The sequence below is a fragment of the Danio rerio genome, chromosome 9 (assembly GCF_049306965.1).
Source record: "Danio rerio strain Tuebingen ecotype United States chromosome 9, GRCz12tu, whole genome shotgun sequence".
Taxonomy (NCBI): domain Eukaryota; kingdom Metazoa; phylum Chordata; class Actinopteri; order Cypriniformes; family Danionidae; genus Danio; species Danio rerio.
This window is the reverse complement of record NC_133184.1, coordinates 10383436-10403824: the sequence shown is the minus strand read 5'-3', so window position 1 is coordinate 10403824 and position 20389 is coordinate 10383436. Positions and strand designations below refer to the sequence as shown.

Genomic DNA, 20389 nt, shown 5'->3' with positions numbered 1-20389 from the left:
CATCCACACACACACATTCACACACACACTCATACACTACAGACAATTTAGCCTACCCAATTCACCTGTACCGCATGTCTTTGGACTCTAGGGGAAACCGGAGCACCCGGAGGAAACCCAAGCGAAGGCAGGGAGAACATGCAAACTCCACACAGAAACGCCAACTGAGCAGCACTACCTACCGCGCCACTGCCTCACCAGTCATGAACTACATCTATCCTAATGTTAATGTCCTATGATGTTGTATGCCTGCTGGGAAACTACAAGCTTTACATCTTTATATCAGTTTTATATCTTTTAAATGCTAATTTTGTCACTGTTTTGGAGCATACTAGCGTATAGATATATTAAAAACTAACAATAATAATACTATTGTTACTAATTATTTTAATTGTATTATTAATATACATTTCTCCTGAAATGCGTGCATCAGGAAGATGGGAAAACAGGTTATGTAGAGATGTGACATGACAAATTTCATATATAGTGAAATGTGCGATGCTTCTATTTAAGCTTCAAGCAAAATCAGGCTCCCTAATCATATTTCCCCCTCATTCTACATCATTTACTGTATTCTCTCTCTTCTGCTGATCTCCACACACTCTGTTATACCACATCATTTCCTGCCTTCTCTATCAGTGGTCTGTTTAATAGATAGAATCGCTTTAATTCACATATTTGGCTAATTTATAGATTTTAAAGGGGAAAGTGGGTGGGTGCATTATCGATTCTATCATTATGTATCAGTACTTATTTTGTGCATGATTGTTAAAAAAAATCTTGTAAAGGTTAAATAAAATATGAAAAAGGACCAATATGATAAACTAAATACAAATTATTATTTATTAGTAATGGTAATAATAATAATAATAATAATGAAAAGGTGTTATTAAACTAATTATTCTAGGATGGAATCTCAATTACGACAGTAGTTATAAATAATGTATTATTTATAAGCTGGGAAATTATTTATGAGCACAGTGCTTACAGTTTTTGGGAATTTAACTAACATCACATCTCTTGTACTTAATACATCCTCATATCCCAGCTACAAACATTCTTCACCCAATCAAAATTAATGGTGCAACAATAAAAGCAGAGTGCATTGTTTCCATAAAGAAACACTAACAAAAAAAGACAGTCAGTCTGTTGTCTTCTCTACTGTGTTCTTTCAACTGATTTCTTGCATTTATCCTCCACCCACTCCTTTGTTCCTCCCCTTAAGCTCCTTAGCATCATTGCCTTTGGGTGATTGCCCTCCATAATGACATTCTGCTCCACAGAGCACAAAAGTGAGAGAGAAACAGATGATTCATGCCTCTGTTCTCTCTTGTCCCCTGCTTTGATGTGTCCTGTTTGCTGGTCTCCAAAGCCTGTAGCCGGCCGAGCCCCGCTGAGTCCCTCGGCCTGTCTTTAGAGCTGCTGCATGCTGGGAAAGTGAGCAGAGCCTGCAAATGAAATGTCCAGAATCCAGCTCATAGGGATAGACCTTCTCAAGAAATGACAGGCTCTCAAACAGAAGCCCACACACACTGTACAGTGCCCTCTACTTAGATTAGAACCCTTAATAAACATAACATAATATGATTTTGTTTAGCCTCTTCATCTTTTGCTTAAAATAATAATAATAATGATAAAAAATTGTGAACAAACTTGAGTTTTTGAAATATATCAGTAATTTATTTCTGAATTTATTTATTTATTGTTGTTGATGCTGTTGAGAAAGCCTTTCTTTCAGTTATTGTTCTGACCCCAAGATCCCATAACGTCTGTGAGTCTCCAATTGTGATTTTTGTTTCATCCTTCTAACAGTGTACTGGGAAAAGATATCATGTACAGGCAGTCAGTTATCATCGCTAAATAATGGGTCTTGTTTCACCCAAAAGGGTTTTGCTTTGTGAAATTTGACCATCTGGTTTTTTGTGTTCACCAAAGTGAATGTCATTATTCTTTCTACAGCTGTTTGCCAGATATATTAGTGTGTGCATGAAATATTGATTGAAGATTTATATCTTTTGATATTTTAGAAGAAAGTGATATTGAAGAGGGTGGTGAAAGCTTTAAACAGGTACATTACCGCGGAAAAGTACGTATTTTGCCCACACAAGCTGATTGCATTTCTGTTATTTTAGTAGAATTATAATAAAAGTTTTGAAGAAATGTTAAAATTTAAAAGGTATTGGTCAAAAGTGACAGTAGCAACATCTTTAATGATGATCTTAAACCCTTAAACTACCCCACCAAGAAAAAAAAAAAAAACAATGTTTGGATTGCTTTTCTTAACTCCTAATGTCACTAGTTAAGACAATCAATGCGTTTTTTTCAACACATAATTTCTAAAATATCAGCTTCTACCAAATGGTTGATATGTTTAAATATGGTAAAAGTAACAGGCTTAGGAGATATACTATGAAAAATTAGATAATATGAAGTGTAAGACTTATAAAACATGTTTGATTGCTAAATCACAATTTTTAAAGTATGCCAAAAAAATATTTCATATTCTCTTTTAAAATGTGTTCTTGTTTTCTTGCCTTTCTTTCTTTTTTTACAATAAAACCAAAATCAAGTGTAGTAGTGCTACAGGATGTTTAATTAATTAATTTTTTTTTTTTTTTTTTTTTTTTTTTTGTAAACCAACAATGCTGTGAGTGTAAAGTCATTCTTTAAATCATTTTAACAGTCATTATTTAAGACAGAAAAACATGGTTTGGTAGAGGGGCAGTCAAAGACACAAAGATTCTTATTTCAAATTCACTTTTAAACAGTTTAATTATTTTTTTTAATAGTGCTGTTTTTGATGTGTTTTATAAATACGCCTAGTGTTTTACACAAATGTAACAGTAATAAAATTTGTAAAAAAAAAAAAAAAAAAAGTTAAAAGAAAACAAAAATCTAATTAAAGGTGCTATATGTATGTTTTTTTATCATCTAAAGAATACAAATACTATAACATGTTTGCAGATATTTAGGAACATGCTAAGTGAGCATTCTTTTTTTATCTGAAAAACAATGCTAAAGTCAGATATTTTGCTTTGTTTTAGTCATTTAACCTGACCACTGCCAGTTTAGCCAATTATATTTCAGCTTTGTGGAAAACTAAATATTTTCTTTATTCAGTAATAAAGGCTCTCAAAGTATGCGTCCGTGACCAAAATGCGACCTCTTTTTTCAGATAAACAAGCAGTCTCCAAAATGAGAAACAGAGTCAGAGTTCCACATGAGGTGGTTAGTAATTAGCAAATAACATTAACATTACAAGCGCAAACATTAAGTGAGCAGGATACATTGTAACCCTTTGTCCTAACAATATGCTACTATGTGATTTGGCTGTTTGCACCAGACTCAACATACAGCCATTCAGAAGGACAGAATAGAGCACTTACTGCACTCCAACAAAAATGGAAAGGTTTATAGTCTAATTAATCCATGTTAAACCTCTTTAACTGCCAACCCTTTGAATGGCAGTTCAAATACACTTGGTTACAGGTTTTCATTATTTCGTGCTTGAGGGGTGTATACAAATAGAGAATTTAGATTTATGGTATTACACCATTAACAAAGATGTCTCTGTAATTCAGTTTAATTCTAAATATATACTACAACTGCACATACTTTTCTCTGTTTGTATAACTTTTAATCTCTTTTTACTTTATTTATATTCCTTAATTATCTGTGTTTTTGTCCTGTCACTGTCATTTTGTTACACTTTGGACATTGTGTAAAAATTCTAAAATAATAACAGAAAAAAAAAACATTTAACATATAAATAATAGTTTTATTCTTTTAACCAGTTTAATACCATTTAGTATAGATAAATAAATACAATAAAATGCTATTAATAGTAAAAATAATTATAGCAATGACAACAACAGCAATAATAATATTAGTAGTAATAATATTAATAATGATAATAATAATAACAATAGTAATACAATAACAACTACAATAATAATATTAGTAATAATAATAATAATAAAATAACAACTACAATAATTATAGTAATAATAAACAAATTACGTAATTTAAAATTCAATTGTGTGACATAATTTATTATTATGTGACAAATATGCTACTAAATGCCTTTAGACCACTCTTACATTAAACCAGGCAGTACAGTTTAGAAAGCTGTGTGGGCATTCTCTTTTTATCTGTCTCACTCTCTTTCTTAAGAAACATAAAGGTTGACATAGGCCCCCCGTCACTCATACCGAAATAACTCACCTTTACCGTATCCACGCTCAGATACAATCAGCTGCTGGTAAGAAGCAATAAATATTACATCAGCTTCCCCTCCAGTGTGGTGGAGATCCTCTGTGTCTCCGATAGCATCACCATAACTGTGTTGTATCTGTACATGATCATGTCTGGGTTTGTGAGGTACAGTAAATCAAGCTGTACTTACGATCATATCTGTGCTCATGCTAGAAGGTCAAGGACAGAGCAACTGCAGTGTGAATCAAGACAGCTTATCAGCCATCATGACAAAAATTGCTTCTTCTTTCTGTTCTCCACATGTGTGTGCGTGTGTGTCTTAGGTGTCCAGAATCTGCCCGTCCAGACACCATTCAGCCCTGTTTACTGCCCTGTGAGAAAGATTGCATTGTGACTCCTTTCAGCGAATGGACAGCCTGCCCGACCACATGCCTGCCAGGTATTGATACAATCTTTTCACACAACCTTTAGCTGTGACATTTCACTGGAGCCTCTCCTACAGGAATAGTTCACCTGAAAATAAAAAACATAAAAAAGGGTTTATTTGGGTATGTTCCCATGTGCTTCTAAAACTGTATGATTTTATTTTTGTTTGGAACACAGGCTGTAGGATATTTTGAGTCATCTCTGAGCAAATGACAATATTTCATAGCTTACTGTGTGAAAATGTGTTAATGAATAGATATTATAATACCTAACAAAAATCTTGTCATCTATCCAAGTTTTAGCAAAAACAAATAATAACTTGACTTATAGTTGATCATTTGGTAAAAGAAGTAATTAATATGACAAAGGCCTCTAGATTATGCTTATTTTAGCAAAATAAAATATGATCATGCCTTGAACTTTTATTATTTAATTAGGACAGTAAGGTGACTTTGATTAGACAAAAGTCTTGTCACTTAACAGAAAGAATGTAAAGTATAGAATCTAATATCATGGTGCAATGAAAAAATAATTAATATTGTGTATGACACCTAAGAGCTTGGAGGACTGCATCCATACATCTCTGAATGACTTAAATAAATTATTAATAAAGTCATCTGAAACAGCAAAGAAAGCGTTCTTGCAGGACTCCCAGAGTTCATCAAGATTTTATAGATTCACCTTTAATGCTTCCTCCTTCATCTTACCCCAAATTGCTCAATAATGTTCATGCCTGGAGACTGGGCTGGCCAATCCTGGAGCACCTTGACCTTTTTTGCTTTCAGGAACTTTGATGTGGACACTGAAGCATGAGAAGGAGCACGATCCTGCTGAAAAATGTGTCCTCTTCTGTGGTTTGTAATGTAATGGGCAGCACAAATGTCTTGATACCTCAGACTGTTGATGTTGCCATCCATCCTGCAGATTTCTTGCACGTCCCCATGCTGACGCCAAACTATGATTTTTTCTTCAACAAACTTGACTGATTTCTGTGAGAACCTTGGGTCCATGCAGGTTCCAATAATTCTTCTGCAGTATTTGTGATGGTTGGGTTGCAGTTCAACAGAGGATTCATCAGAAAAATGATCAACTAGAAGTCAAATTATTATTTGTTGCTCTTACAACTGGGATCGATGACAAGACTTTTGTCAGTTAGTGTAGTGTGATTGAATATGTTAACAGAAAATGATTATGATTCCCTTTTTGAGTGTCTGATTAATTGTTTGTGTCACAGTATGGGATGTCATTTCAGTACATGATAATTCACAAAGTAAATTTTTTGTTTACATTTTTGCATCTTGAAACCATAAAGTGTCTGGGTGGGTCATGAACATGTCAATAAAATATTCAAACCATTCATTAAATGTATTATAGTTACAGAAATATATAACTTTACAGCATGATCAATCTATCAGAATCAGGTAGAGAATTTACAGAACAAAAAATGGGATTTTATATTTTACTTTTTTACATATGGATTTCTAATTCACTAAAATGTTTGTGATGATCATGTTAATTACAGTATAGAAACTAGTTGATGAGCTACCAGTACTACTAATGTTTTTTTTTTCTTGTTTTTTTTTTTATTTTTTCTTATTTCAGGATTTAATTTGTAGGGTGAAATCGTTTACTCACCTTTTTGCGCAATTATAATAATTATTTTTAAAGTAAAAAAGCTGTACAATAGTTATATTGTGAAACACCTCACACTTGACTTTTTCAAGTGTTTTAAATTGCCAGTTTTAAAAATTATATATTTTTTTTTATATATGTAGCGACAGATGGTACAGATTTCATATGTAGTACATCTTGAAGCGCATTTTATGTATATGGAGCATACGCAGAGAATGCAGATCAACCTGCTGATCTGATGTTGTACGTATTTGAACAGTACTCTTAACAAATTAGACATATACTGTGGCAATTTACCAACTAAATCTTTAAAAATTAAAATAAAGGTATGTTGTTTTCTCCTTAACTGTAATGAAGTCCATTCTGTCATTTTATATAAATCAAAGTGATGCGTCCGTGCACTTGAACCAGTAACAAACCTTAAGGCGTTATGATAAACAATGGCATTTTCTCAAGGTGTGTGCATATCAAATTTATCTCTGTAATCCAAAATTGATGGAAGTGTTTCTCAACTAAACGTTTGCGAGCTGCAAAGAAGAGACTTAACAAAAATATAATCCTAATGTTGGTTTATATATTAAATATGGTTTATTTAAAAAGTCAACTTATATTTATAAATTGCAACTTTTTCAATCTGCATACCATTTTTTCATTTTAAAATTGTGTATTAATAATCTGGATCATGTAAAAAAAAAAAAAAAAAAGAAAAAAAAAATATATATATATATATTTTTTTTTTTTTTTTTTTTTTTTTTTTGCATTCAATACTAATTTTAAGCAACCAAGAGACATTAAGAATGAATTAAAGCAATTTGTAAAGAGTCTATTGCCACTTTTATAGATGAAGCCATAGTGTAAATAATTGCATAAAAGTGTACAGTTGCCGACTCAACAGCTTTACCATTTATATGAGTAGAGAATAACTTTTTCACAACTATAATTAACTATTAATAACAACTATTGTTTTGACAGCTTCTATTAAAAAATAATAGACCACCTCTCTAGAATTAGTTTACATGTTTTCTCCTCTATATATATATAAAGGATATATTTACCCCTATATAGACATAAGGAATTCTTCTTCTTTAAGGCTGGTTTTATTTGGTAGATAAACTTCAAATTTAAAATTACAGCTCCTTATATTTTGACTCACACCAACTCTGTCAAATCCAATATTTTCTTCATTCTCCTAGGCGGAAAAGGCCTACTATTTACGGAGTTTGTTATTAGAATTCAGAATTCATTATCTCCTAGAGAAAAAAGTGTTGATAATAAAAACAGGATTTACACTTTCAAAAAGTGCGTTCAGCAACACTCTAGGAAGGGATGTCACACACCTCTGCTGTAAACCACACACACACACGTAAATCATTGCCAATGCGACCACCAAAACGCTTTCATTACACTTTAATGAGACAATTAATTAACATCAACTTCCACCAAAGAAACTTGCAGCAAACATTTCATTTATTAGCATCAAACTCAAACAGAAGAAATGTTTTAAATAACTGATATCCCCTCTGTAAATACCCTGTTGGCTCTTCTGTTAATGAGATCGCCCTCTTAATTGTGCCATTATCAGTCTTTTAGTAATTAGCAATGCGTAATGAGCCTTACAGCGTCTGTTAAATGAAGTCGTTACATGCGTTCAGGGTCCATACAGGGAACAGGAAGTGAACTCCACCAGAGGATCATATCATTACCTCTTATCTAAAGAGCTCTTTGAATGGGTCCTGCTGTGGCAATCGCTGTCAGAATACTAATAAAGTGTAAGATAGCTGAAAGTAATGTTTTCTTCTTTGTGTGTGTGTTTGTGTGTGTGTGTGTGTGTGTGTGTGTAATGCGAAGTGAACAGCAGCGTGGCCTCACAGTCACGATACAGGATCATCATCCAGCGGGCGGCCAATGGAGGTCAAGAGTGTCCCGATACTTTATTTGAAGAAAGGGAATGTGAAGCTCTTCTGCTTTGTCCCACTTACAGGTGAAGAAACTGCAGTTGCACTTTAGCTATTTATCAGCAATGTCGGTGGTCGAACTGTTTTGTGGGGTTGATGGTATCAAAATATTTGACAAATGCAGCACAGAATAGGTTGAGAATGGCATGCGATGTAATGCATAAATAGATGATGTGCTGCTTATGATAGCATACATTAGTCGCACATTGTTGCTGTAATTTGCTGGCGAGTAAACAGAGTTACTGCTCCAGCTCATGCATAAATGTGAATGCGATTTGCAGTCTTGATAACTTCTGAGATTGTTATTCTGCAACATTTATTCTCAAATAGGACTATGCTGATTTGCAAACACACTCATCCATTCGCTGTGACAGAAAGCATCTTGTTTCTGGGAACTCTCAAATAAATAAATGTTGTAAACAAACATTTTAGAAGCTACATGAGCTGCTTTTTTAACATGCAGATGAAACTTAGGTGATGATTCTGAATTCTCGATCCTATCTTGATCAGAATATGAGGTCTCTTGAATAATAATGAGGCATCAGTGACATGAATTGGCATTCAAAAGTTTGAGGTATAGATATATATTTTTTAAAATAATGAATTTGTATTATTCAGTGGTGGAGTTTTAATAGATTGAATCATTTCTTAAAAGTGTTCTGTTGCAAATTAGTTTTCAGAATTTTTGGAAAATTAATTATTGTTCAGAATTATTGCCAAATTTGGAAAAACAATTCATTATGCTTGGGCAGAGTAGACTGGCGTTATGACTGCCGAAAATTCAGTTATGTCATTACAGGAAATAAATATGTTTTATGAATATTTGAATATGAACATTTACATTTAATTATGTTTATATTAATATTTTTTATTAGAATTAGTGATGATTGGGGTAGCAGTAGTAGTAAAACTGTAGTAGTAGTGTAAAACTAATCAGTAATTATATGTGTGGCTTGGAGGATGAAAAGGGCTAAACATAGTTATGACAACTCAATGGTTGCGTCCGAAACCACCTACTATTCAGTAGGTACTGCATTTGAATTTAAACATACTTCGATACAGTTCTATACAGTATGAATGTAAACAGTATGAATGGAACTTGGACGTACTACCACCGCCATTTTGTCATAATCACATGACCTACCCTCGTGAGTTGCGTTGCTTCACTTGCATTCATTAATTTTATAGTGGGGCATCATGGGATAGCACAACATGCATAGGATGCACACTTCAGAATCTCGCCGGATGGAGTAGGTCATCCAGGTACTTCTCGTGTACTGATTTTAGTGTGCTATATTCTGTAGTATGGAAGTAAGCGGATTTTAGACGCAGCCAATATCTTTTTTAATTCCCCTGACACGTTAGCTGCTATGCATTGAAAGAGACAATGGATGTGGCAAAAAGTGGTTCACTCTATTTACAATAAAAGTAAGAAAGAAAGAAAAAGAATATTTAATCACTTTAAAGTATATTTACAATTGTGTACAATAAATGCAAAATAAGCACTTAAATCTATCGAAACAAAACTGATTGAGGAAAGGAAAATAAGTGATGCCAAACCAAAGAAAATAAAAACTGAAACACCCGCTAACTAAATCCTCCCTATCTCTGAATAACTAAAGAGAAAGCTGAAAAAAGAAAACATCTTCGCCGCCCCCACGCCCCTCACTAATCTGCACTCGCTGGAGAAAACATACAAAGGGTAGCACCTGCTTCTGACCTAATGGATTAACAGAGAATCAGTTACGTGTATGTAAACTTTAAGTCACGTGACATACTTTACTTTCACTTCCCTTTTAGTAGATTTAAGCAGATTTAGTTTGGACGTAGATGCATATCCCAAAATAATGAAGTGAACCATAGAACAAAGAACAGAACTTTTATTTTTAAATATTTTCCACATCATGTTAAACAGAGCAAGGGAACTTTCACAGTATGTCTGATAATATTTTTTTTCTTTTGGAGAAAGTCTTATTTGTTTTATTTTGACTAGAATAAAAGCAGTTTTAAATATTTTAAAACAATTTTAGGGACAAAATTTGCCCCTTTAAAATTTGTTTTCTAAATTCTAAAGAATAAAACATTGCTATACAATAACTTGCCTAATTACCCTAACATGCCCAGTTAACCTAATTAACCTAGTTAAGCATTCAAATGTCACTTTAAGCTGTATAGAAGTGTCTTGAAAAATATCATCGTGGCAAAGATAAAATGAATCAGTTATTAGAAATGAGTTATTAAACTGTTATGTTTAGAAATGTGTTGAAAAAAATTATCTCCTTTAAACAGAAACTGGGGACAATAATAAACAATAATAAACTTTTTTTCAGAAAAAAGACTGCTATTTTTTTCTACTGCATTATTTACTATACAATGAGTAAATAATGTTACAATGTTTTTTTTTTTTTTTTTTTTTTTTTTTTTTTTTTTTTTTTTTTTTTTATGAACAGCTTGTTTAATTGTAAACCAAGGAAAGTTTGCACAATGAACTACTAGTGGATGTATTACCTCGTATTAACTACTGGCCAGTCAGATTTGTAGAATTAAGCATTGCCGGCTGTCATTTAAATTCCTTGTAATTAAAACTATTGACAAGAAACTGTTTAGTATTCTGAAACAAAGTCATTCATTTAATGCAGCACTTCATTACCACTGGTTTAGAGGATTTATTTAACGCTCACCATTTTTCCTCATTTAAAAAGCTAGACCTGGGTCACATAGAGTAAAAAAAAAACACTGAATAGAAAGGCTTTTAATTCTCTGTATGATAAGAGACTGTGACTGCCTCACCCTGGTTAACATTGATTGAATCATTGTGCCCAGAGCCTAAAATGATAGTTTTTTTCAAGCCTGCTAGTTGGTGAGGACTTGTAAAAAAATATTAAATGAGAAAAATAATTTGCAGCATTTCATCAGAAACAGATCAAATTTGAATTGATCGAAACACAGAACAGAATTGTTGACTTCTTTGCTGGTTTATTAAAAAAGAAAAACATTGAAATATCGCATGGTCCTTAGTATTCAGACCCTTTGCTTTCACACTTAATATATTTAATTCAGGTGCTGTCCATTTCTTCTGATCAACCTTGAGATGGTTCTTCACCTTTATTTGAGTCCAGCTGTGTTTGATTGTACTGGTTGGACTTAATTTGGAAAGCCACATTCCCGTCTATATAAGACCTCAAGAAACATGTCAGAGCAAATGAGAATCATGAGGTCAAAGGAAATGCATGAAGAGCTCAGAGACACAAATGTGGCCAGGCACAGATCTGGCCAAGGGTACAAAAAAATTCTGCTGTTGCTAAGAGCAGAGTGGCCTTTATGTTTCTTAAATGGAAGATGTTTGGGACAATCAGAACCTTTCCTAGATCTGGCCATCTGGCCAAACTGTGCTTTTGGGGGAAACAAGCCTTGGTAAGAGAGGTAAAGATGAACCCAATGATCACTGTGGCTGATCTCAAGAAATGCAGTCGGGGGACAGGAGAAAGTTGTAGAAAGTCAACCATCACAGCAGCCTCCACCAGTCAGAGCTTTATAGCAGAGTGGCCTGACACTTGAAAGCCCGCATTGAGTTTGCTTTAAAACACTTGAAGGACTCCAAGATGGTAAGACATAAAATTCTCTGGTCTGATGAGACCAAGATATTACTGTTTGGTCTTGATGCTAAGCAGTATGTCTGGAGAAAACCAGGCAGTGCTCATCACCTGTCCAATACAGTCCCAACAGTGAAGCATGGTGTTGGCAGCATCATCCTTTTTGGGTGTTTTTCAGCTCCATAGACAGGACAACTGGTTGCAATCAAGGGAAAGAAGAATGCAGTCAAGCACATGATATCCTGGATGAAAACCTACTCCAAAGTGCTCAGGACCTCAGACTAATCCTAAGGTTTCCCTTTCAACAAGACAATGACCGTAAGTAAAAAGCTAAAATAACGAAGGAGTGGCTTCACAACAACTCAGTGACTGTTCTTGAATGGCCCAACCAGAGTCTTGACTTAAATCCAATTGAGAATCTCTGGAGAGACCTGAAAATGGCTGTTAAACAATGTTTACCATCCAACCTGACAGAACTGAAGAGGGTCTGTAAGGAGGAAGGCAAAAGATTCCCAAATCCAGGTGTGAAAAATGTGTTGCATCTTTCCCAAAACAGACTCATGACTGTGTTAGATCAAAAGAGTGCTTCTACTAAACATTGAGCAATACTTAGAACCATGTGATAGTTTAGTTTTTTTTTTTTTTTTTTTTCAATAAATCTGCAAAAAATGTCAACAACTCTGTGCTTTTCTGTCAATTATGGGTTGCTGTGTGTACATTAATGAGAAACAAAAATGAACCTTATTGATTTTAGCAAATGTTTGCAATATAACAAAGAGTGAAAATTGTGAGAGGGTCTGAATGCTATGTACCAACTGTATATACCAAAAGTGATATTCAAATGCAATTTTAATTTATAATAATAGTAAATATCTAAATAATATTTAATATTCATTCATTTTCTTGTTGGCTTAGTCCCTTTATTAATCTGGGGTCGCCACAGCGAAATGAACCGCCAACTTATCCAGTAAGTTTTTATGCAGCGGATGCCTTTCCAGCCGCAACACATCTCTGGGAAACATCCACACACACACTACGGACAATTTAGCCTACCCAATTCCCCTGTACCACATGTCTTCAGACTGTGAGGGAAATCGGAGCACCCTGAGGAAACCCACGCGAAGGCAGGGAGAACATGCAAACTCCACACAGAAACGCCAACTGAGCCGAGGTTCAAACCAGCGACCTTCTTTCTGTGAGGCGACAGCACTACCTACTACGCCACTGCCTCGCCCACATATAATATTATGTTATATAAAATTTATAAAACAAAATAAGAATGACTCGTTAATTAAGAATAAATCATACTTATGTTGATGTTTTATGAAACAATAGTACAATTACAAAACCATATGTTTTCAGTTATTTAATAATTAAAACGTTACCAGCCTCTTGGTGTATCGCTGTTTCATTTACTTATCAGTGTAATTTTTTACTTGACTTTTTCTGCTTGCTGGGTGTAAATTTTAAGCCCAGATTACACAATTGAGATTGCTATTGTATATTTGTATTACTGATTTTATTTTTTACAGTTTTTGTCTTGGACTATATAAATGTATTACATGGCAACAATTCAGGTGACGTCTTTTTTACAAATATCAAACCATCACTTCAAATCTTGGTCTCTTTTCCAGATGGAAGACACACAGATGGCATCCGTGTACTCTGGTCCCAGATTCAGTCCAGCAGGGAATGACCGGAGCGAGTGAATCGTGTGGTAAAGGATTAGAGATGAGAGGTAAGACAGGTTTGCTTCATCTTACGCTACACAGGCAGCCGCCGTTGCGGTTCTGTGAGCTGTGTGTCGCCGTGTACATATATGTGTGTGTTCATCGCTCTGAGCTCCACTTTGTTCATCGGCACCACTGTACAGTGTGTTAAGTGTTAACGCAGGAAGCCGCAACTCCCAGTGTGACTATGACAGAAAGGAAGTGAAAGCTGTCAAAAATCACAGACAGCAAAAGAGGAGAAGAATGCCTTCGGGGCAAAGATGACAAGCTGTAAAACAATGTGTGAACTCATATAGTTTTGTTATTTGCAGAATGGTTATTAGTGGGGTAAAAGTAATACTATATGGACAACACAGTGAGTACACTCATATATATATATATATATATATATATATATATATATATATATATATATATATATATATATATATATATATATATATATATATACATGGATTCATATTTTATACAGTGTTTCCATTAATATATTTTTTTTGATCATTTAATTGCAATATTTGCATAGTACAATTAACATTAAATTAGCTTACTACTAACCTGTGGAAAGGCCAAAATCATCAAAATCAGTCAACACCTTTTTTCATGGGTTGAGGCTTGTGACTGTGTGTAGCTTACATTAGCATCGGCATGTAATGATTTTCCTGTTTACATGTTGTTTACATGAGCTGCTTTTTAAATGTTCTTTTCATGAGTTCTTAATATGTTGAAGCACAAATTTTCATTCAGTAACATTTATTTCATGCACCCTTGACAAACTGAGGTATTTGATGCGAGCATTAAGTAAGGACCGGTGGAAAAGTGTTGTTTTGACAGAATTTGATACTTAATTTAACAGAATTTTGATACGCACACCAAATGGAAAGAAAAAACCTCAGCATTTTGTGATGCGGGTGTCTGTGGTCCTTTAAGGTAATCAAAAATCACTGTTTACTTGGTAGACTCTTAATCAGAGTATTGTTTTAATCATATTAAAATCGGAGTATTGGTGTCCATTTAAACATACTCAGTGAAGTGCCAGATGATGTAGCAAGCCCTCAAATGTGTCATTATGCTTGACGTGTTTTCCCTTTACACGCAACTGCTTTACATTGGTCTGTCAGAGTCCTTGCTTGCAAAATATAGCCATACTTTAGAATGCTTAGTTTAAGAAAATTTGATGAATACAATCATGCGTTTTAATAAAGGGAGTCACTCACCGGATACTCCACTGTACACCCGCTTTATCTAAGCAACTAAAACAAACGCCTAACATTGCTGACGGTGTCTTTAACCCTAAAGTTGTTTAGAATTAAATGTTTAAAGATAATGTGACACAAAGCGTACACAATGCATACTTATATGTGCTTTGGTGCTCCTTTTGATGCTTCTTATGACCACCAGTTGCACCGACATTAGGCAACAAAATTCAAATGCTGATTCAGTCTGTTGCATACTGCTTACATTGGTACTGGTGCCAAAATGGCATTGGGTTTCATGTACCCAACCCTACTGAATATGAAAACTCAACTTGCAATCCTATCAAAATAATTGTACAAATGAATGGATTTTTCTGATATCTTCAATAATATTCAGCCATTTCGTATTTGGCCAGAAAACCTTGAACTGTTGAGATCAAATTAAAATATGCCATTGTATCCAGAAGTTATTACTTTAAGACACAATATAGGATGACATTTTGCTGACCTTCCACACTTTATCAGAATATCAAATTGGTACAATAGAAGAAAGCTGACATTTTTGTCCCGAGTCAAAGGTCAGAATTTTTCCAGATAGCGAGTGCATTCATTAAAATTAATGAGGCCATTCATTAGAAATAATAAGTCTGTGTAAATGTTATCCTGCAATGGAAGATCCCAATAGCAACTAGTAAGTAGCAGCTATAGTACGAGTGGCCTGGCAGCAAGGTTGCGATACGGATTATACCAAGATGGAGCACTTGCTTATTTGCAGATTCAATTTCATGGCTTATTTAAAGCAGCACTTGACATACTGTTGACCTCCTCTTGGAGCTCACTGCATGAGGGCATGAATCAAAATAAACAATAAATCTCTGCTAATTTACGAATGCTCACCGATTCGTTCCTGCTTTTATTCCACACCAACTAACAGCGAGCAACCGCCAGTGCAACAGCAATAAGCTCTTGTTTTACCTTAGACTAGTGATTAAAAATTACGCAGGTTGTTTATGTACCCGGATGATTTATTGTTGTATTTTAGGCAAGCGTCTCCGGCTGGTGTAATTTGATTATGCTCGGTGTACTCAGGTGGAGTGGTGGCTGGAGACAGACGCACAGACGCTCTCCGCCACACAGATGCAAATGAGCCAGCGGCAGAAATCCTGCTGCGTTTCTCAACACTTGCTCTATCAGCATCCTCCAAAATAAATAACAGGCCTGGAAGGCAGCGCAGTAAATTACACTAAATGAACCAGAAAGACAGACACCTCTGCAGAATTAACATAAACCTCATGTATAGTGTGCTTCCCCGGAGAGATTAAAGCCACAGAGTGACTAGAAATCATTCATTTTCTGTATGAGTTTATGATTAAATGACTGACGTTTGGTGATCATGTACTGTAAGTTTTGCTATTTTTTACTCTGAATTTTTACTCATTGGCATACATTATGGTTTACAAAATATTAAAATAGAAAGTGATAATATTTTATAATATTACAAATTATGTTATTAAATTATTAATGTCTTCATCCAGTGAAGGAGTAATTTTTTATACATCTAACAAATGTCCACTGAAGGCAAGTGATAAACTTTAGTAAATGTAAAAAAAAAGTGATCAAACAAACTAAAAATAAACTTTGCATGACTAGACTTGGTTTGAACTAAACAGCACAGGTTTATTGTGAAAATGTTCCCCCGTATACATTTCTGGAGAGCGTGAATTATGTAGCCAGAGGTACGTATGCCTGCATTTCATCTTTAAAATGAACAATACGGGGTGGTATGATGCCGCCGACAGCTTCTGTTTCTTTTCGTGCTACTAGCTGACCGCTTATCTCCGTGTGAAAGGCTTTTCCACTGTTACTTTCCCAGTAGCTCGCCATGTCCGTCAATATGCTTAACTGAGTTGACTGCAACAAAAGGGTTCAAGTAAAAAAAAACAGTTCCAGAAAGCAGGTGAAACAAAAACAAAATGCAAATAATAAATAAATAAGTAATTAACAGGTGGCCTTGTGGCAGGCACAAATGGCTCTTGTAAAATAAATTTGAGATCTAAAAAAGCATATAAAGCAGGCAACAAAAGAACCTCCTGGGACGTATTTTATGATCCCTAGAAATGTATATAGGGGTATGTATCAATAATGAGCCTGGGTTTGAACTAAAACATGCAACATAACATGAACCATGAAACTTGACCATGAGAATACTCTCCATACTGTAGGGTTACAACAAAGCTAGACAAAGTAGTGATGGCTGTTTAAAAATCATAAAGTTTCACAAAGCTTTAAAACAAATCTTTTGCAAATATATTGTTTTGAATCAGTGATTCATATTGGTTTTAAACAATCAAGGTCACATACAATTTTAGTAAGTAATAAGTAATAAAATTATGTGTGTAATATCATAAAATCCACTTGAATCATTCAGGTTCAGTCAGATTGCTGCTAGTGATAAATAACTGAAGTGGTTTCATAGATTTTGCCTACTGAGATCAGTTTTATGAGTTTGTAGATGTTTTAATGAAACATTTGTTAAATTAAATGAAATAGTATTTGTTTTACTCTCACATGCTGTTAAAAAGCTTGCAGATATAATTTCAGAATGAGTTTAACAAACCATTTAATTTAGTTTTAACAGGTAACAAGTTGCAAATATATTATTAATATTAAAAGCCAAACTAGCTAATTATTGCTTTCCTTACTTGTATAGCTGCACTGTATATTGACTGTAATGTAAGGTTGTTGCTATTTTTATGTACAGGAATAGATATTTTTTGTTACAAACTTTGTTACAATAGCTAAAATTTCAATTTTTCAAAGTGATTAAACAATGTTATTAAATATTTACAAATAAGCAACAGGCAAAACATAATAATTGATTAATATGTGGTTTATAAATATGTGTATTAAAAGTCTGAATACACACCACAAAAAATGCTAATGTTAATTCATATAATTCCAATTACCAGCTCTGATGGAAAATAAATGACAAAAGTCCAGTGTAGACATTAAGGAACACTCACACTGACAGTAATTAACTCTTAGAGGTCACAGAGTCAACATAGAGTTGATTTTTAAAGGCATCCTTGTAAAACACTCTTTTCATAGTCTACAAATCTGTAGAATCACAAATCTTCAACCACAAATCTTTACTGCGAGGATATGTTTACAAGTTTTCCATTGCATGACTTTCATCCACATGAATCCATATAAATAACTGATTGTGCTGTATTCTGCATACCACATGAGTATTTTGAGCAGCACAAACAAAGTCTTGTATGTTTTAGTTGTCTACTAAGTGCATTTATTTCATGTGAATAGTGTAACTATACAAATTCACGCTTTGGTAGTTTACACAGAGATTGCAGTATCTAGCTTCCAAAATTTGTACTTTGAAAATGTATGTTTTTGGACCCACAAAAAAATTGTTGTGCAAATGAACACAATATATAAACATTAAGTTTTCTGTTTGTTTTTTTTTTTTTTTTTTTTTTCTAAACTTAAAAGTGGTGCATAAAAACTCCCTCATGCTGTTTTTTGCGTTATACTATTTTAATGACTGAAGTATTTTTGTTTTTTGTGTGGGCTGTATTTTTTTATTAAAATAAACTGGTTGCTATGTCAGGGCAGTTCATTGGAATATGCATGAATACTGTAAATAAAAAATACAAAAATAATAAAAATAACTGACAATATGGCTCTCAACAGTGTATAGACTTGAAGTCAGAATTATTAGAACAGATTTGGTGGAAATATGAACAAAATGAACCAAAACAAGACATTCTATTTCAATATGCCACCATACAAAGGACAGAATGCTTAAGCAGACCTGATTTTCTTATCTTAGTAGTGATGTTGCCCATTACAATTCATGTTATCATTAGAAACGTGCAGCAAATCTTTATTTGTGTGTGATGAATGACTCTGTGGGGCTGGATGGACTCCTTTACACATTTTTAAGTTCTTCATGAGTAGAAATATAAGCAGATTAGGTCCATCGAGTAACAATGTATACCTGAAACATAAATATGTTGCTTTGGGTATATTTTGTAGCACATTTCAGATGACAGATCCACTAGAGGGCACTGTTATTTTATTTATTTATTTATTTTTATTTTTAAATTTTTTTGTGAATCTGAAATGCGTTACATGAGGTATGTTTTATTGTATGTTTTACAAACCCGAACAGGTCCTTCTTGTACACATCACGAGAAGGCAGGACTTGTCATAAAGATCACCTGGACCAGCAAACTATTGACATAAATCCTTCGCTAAACCAAACTAACAGTCTTTTCAAAAGCAAACATAAGAGAAAATGCCCTCAACCAAAAGGTTTCAACTTGGTTATATGTTGCTTTTACCTCTTTTGTGGAACTTTGCTTAATGCAAGCACTCTGCATCACAACTACAACACTATACAAAGTATTGTACCAAGCAAACTAACCACTCCAGAAAAGTTATGTAATCTTTGTGTTCCAGTTTTACAATACAATCTGGCCCATCTGACCTCATAAATTTCTGTTTTCACCAATTAAGCACAAATCACATTGCAACAGCAGCTGCTTGGACACTCGCCAACATTGTCATTTTGACAGAAAATCTGCCATCAGGAATAAGTTGGAAATTACTTCAGAAGAGAAGTGTGATCTGACATAAGTGCATTATTCAGAGGATAATAACAATGTGTGGTGTACGTTATTGAGTTTGTATTGTTTATTGAGGTAGTTACTGAGTACATAGTTGCATTGTTTGATTGACAGAATGACGTCAGATCGCATCATTCAGAAAGAATCATAAAGTAGGTTAGTGTCGTGATCATGTTTACTTCGATTGCACATGCTTGTTAGCATTGGCAACCTGAACAATGCTTTTTTTATTTTATTTTTTTTATATTATTTTAACTTTAGAAACTAAATTTGAGACACAGTTGCTTTTAAATATGAAATTTAATTGTGAGCTTGGCAAACAATTTTGGAGAAGCTGACGTCTCCCCATTTAATGAGATAGGAGCTTGCACTCGAGTGCCCGGAAATTGCATTGAGTAAATTAACTTGCCTTAAAGGGAGTTTGTTTAAAGTTAAATGTTTTGCAGTTTCACAAAAATGTTAGCTGTAGCATAGATTTCAATGAGCCTGTTTTTACATTGCTGTGGATGTTATGTAAGTTCAATATAAGCAAAACATGCAATATAGGCTCATTGTAAAAAATGTACCCCCCAATACATTTCTGGAGGTGCGCAAAGTATGTGGTCAGAGCTATGTATGGCTGCATTTCATCTTTAAAACAAACACCAATGTGGTGTTGGTATATCCCCACAGACGGCTTCTGTTGCTTTTTGCGCTACAAGCTGACTGCTTACTTCTGTGTGGATGGCTTTTCTGCTGTTACAAGTTTGCTCAGTAGCTTGGCATGTAGGTTGACTTGAGACGCAGAAAAGAGTTGACCCCAACGATGGGGTTTGAGTCTGGTGAAGAACAATTCCAGAAATTAGGTAAAACAAAAGGCAAATAACAAATTTAAAAAGTAAATAACAGGGTGAGAATGTGGTAAAATCACAAAATGTGGTAAAAATCAGCCGAGGGCTTTTCTTTTTTGGATTGCTTTTGAAAACACTGTTGGTTGGGTTTAGGTAATATGGTGATCTG

At 34.2% G+C, this 20389-nt stretch overlaps 1 protein-coding gene across 4 annotated transcripts in view; it reads left to right on the top strand.

Moving 5' to 3' along the window:
- The window catches only part of thsd7ba (thrombospondin, type I, domain containing 7Ba), a 402275-nt gene that overhangs the window by 280899 nt on the left and 100987 nt on the right, over positions 1–20389 (top strand). For all 4 annotated transcript variants that reach the window (XM_073912504.1, XM_073912505.1, XM_009304519.5 and 1 more), the window contains 3 exons: positions 4539–4654; positions 8122–8254; positions 13456–13559. In XM_073912504.1, coding sequence (XP_073768605.1) covers positions 4539–4654; positions 8122–8254; positions 13456–13559 — 353 coding nt within the window. The remainder of the gene's footprint in view (positions 1–4538; positions 4655–8121; positions 8255–13455; positions 13560–20389) is intronic.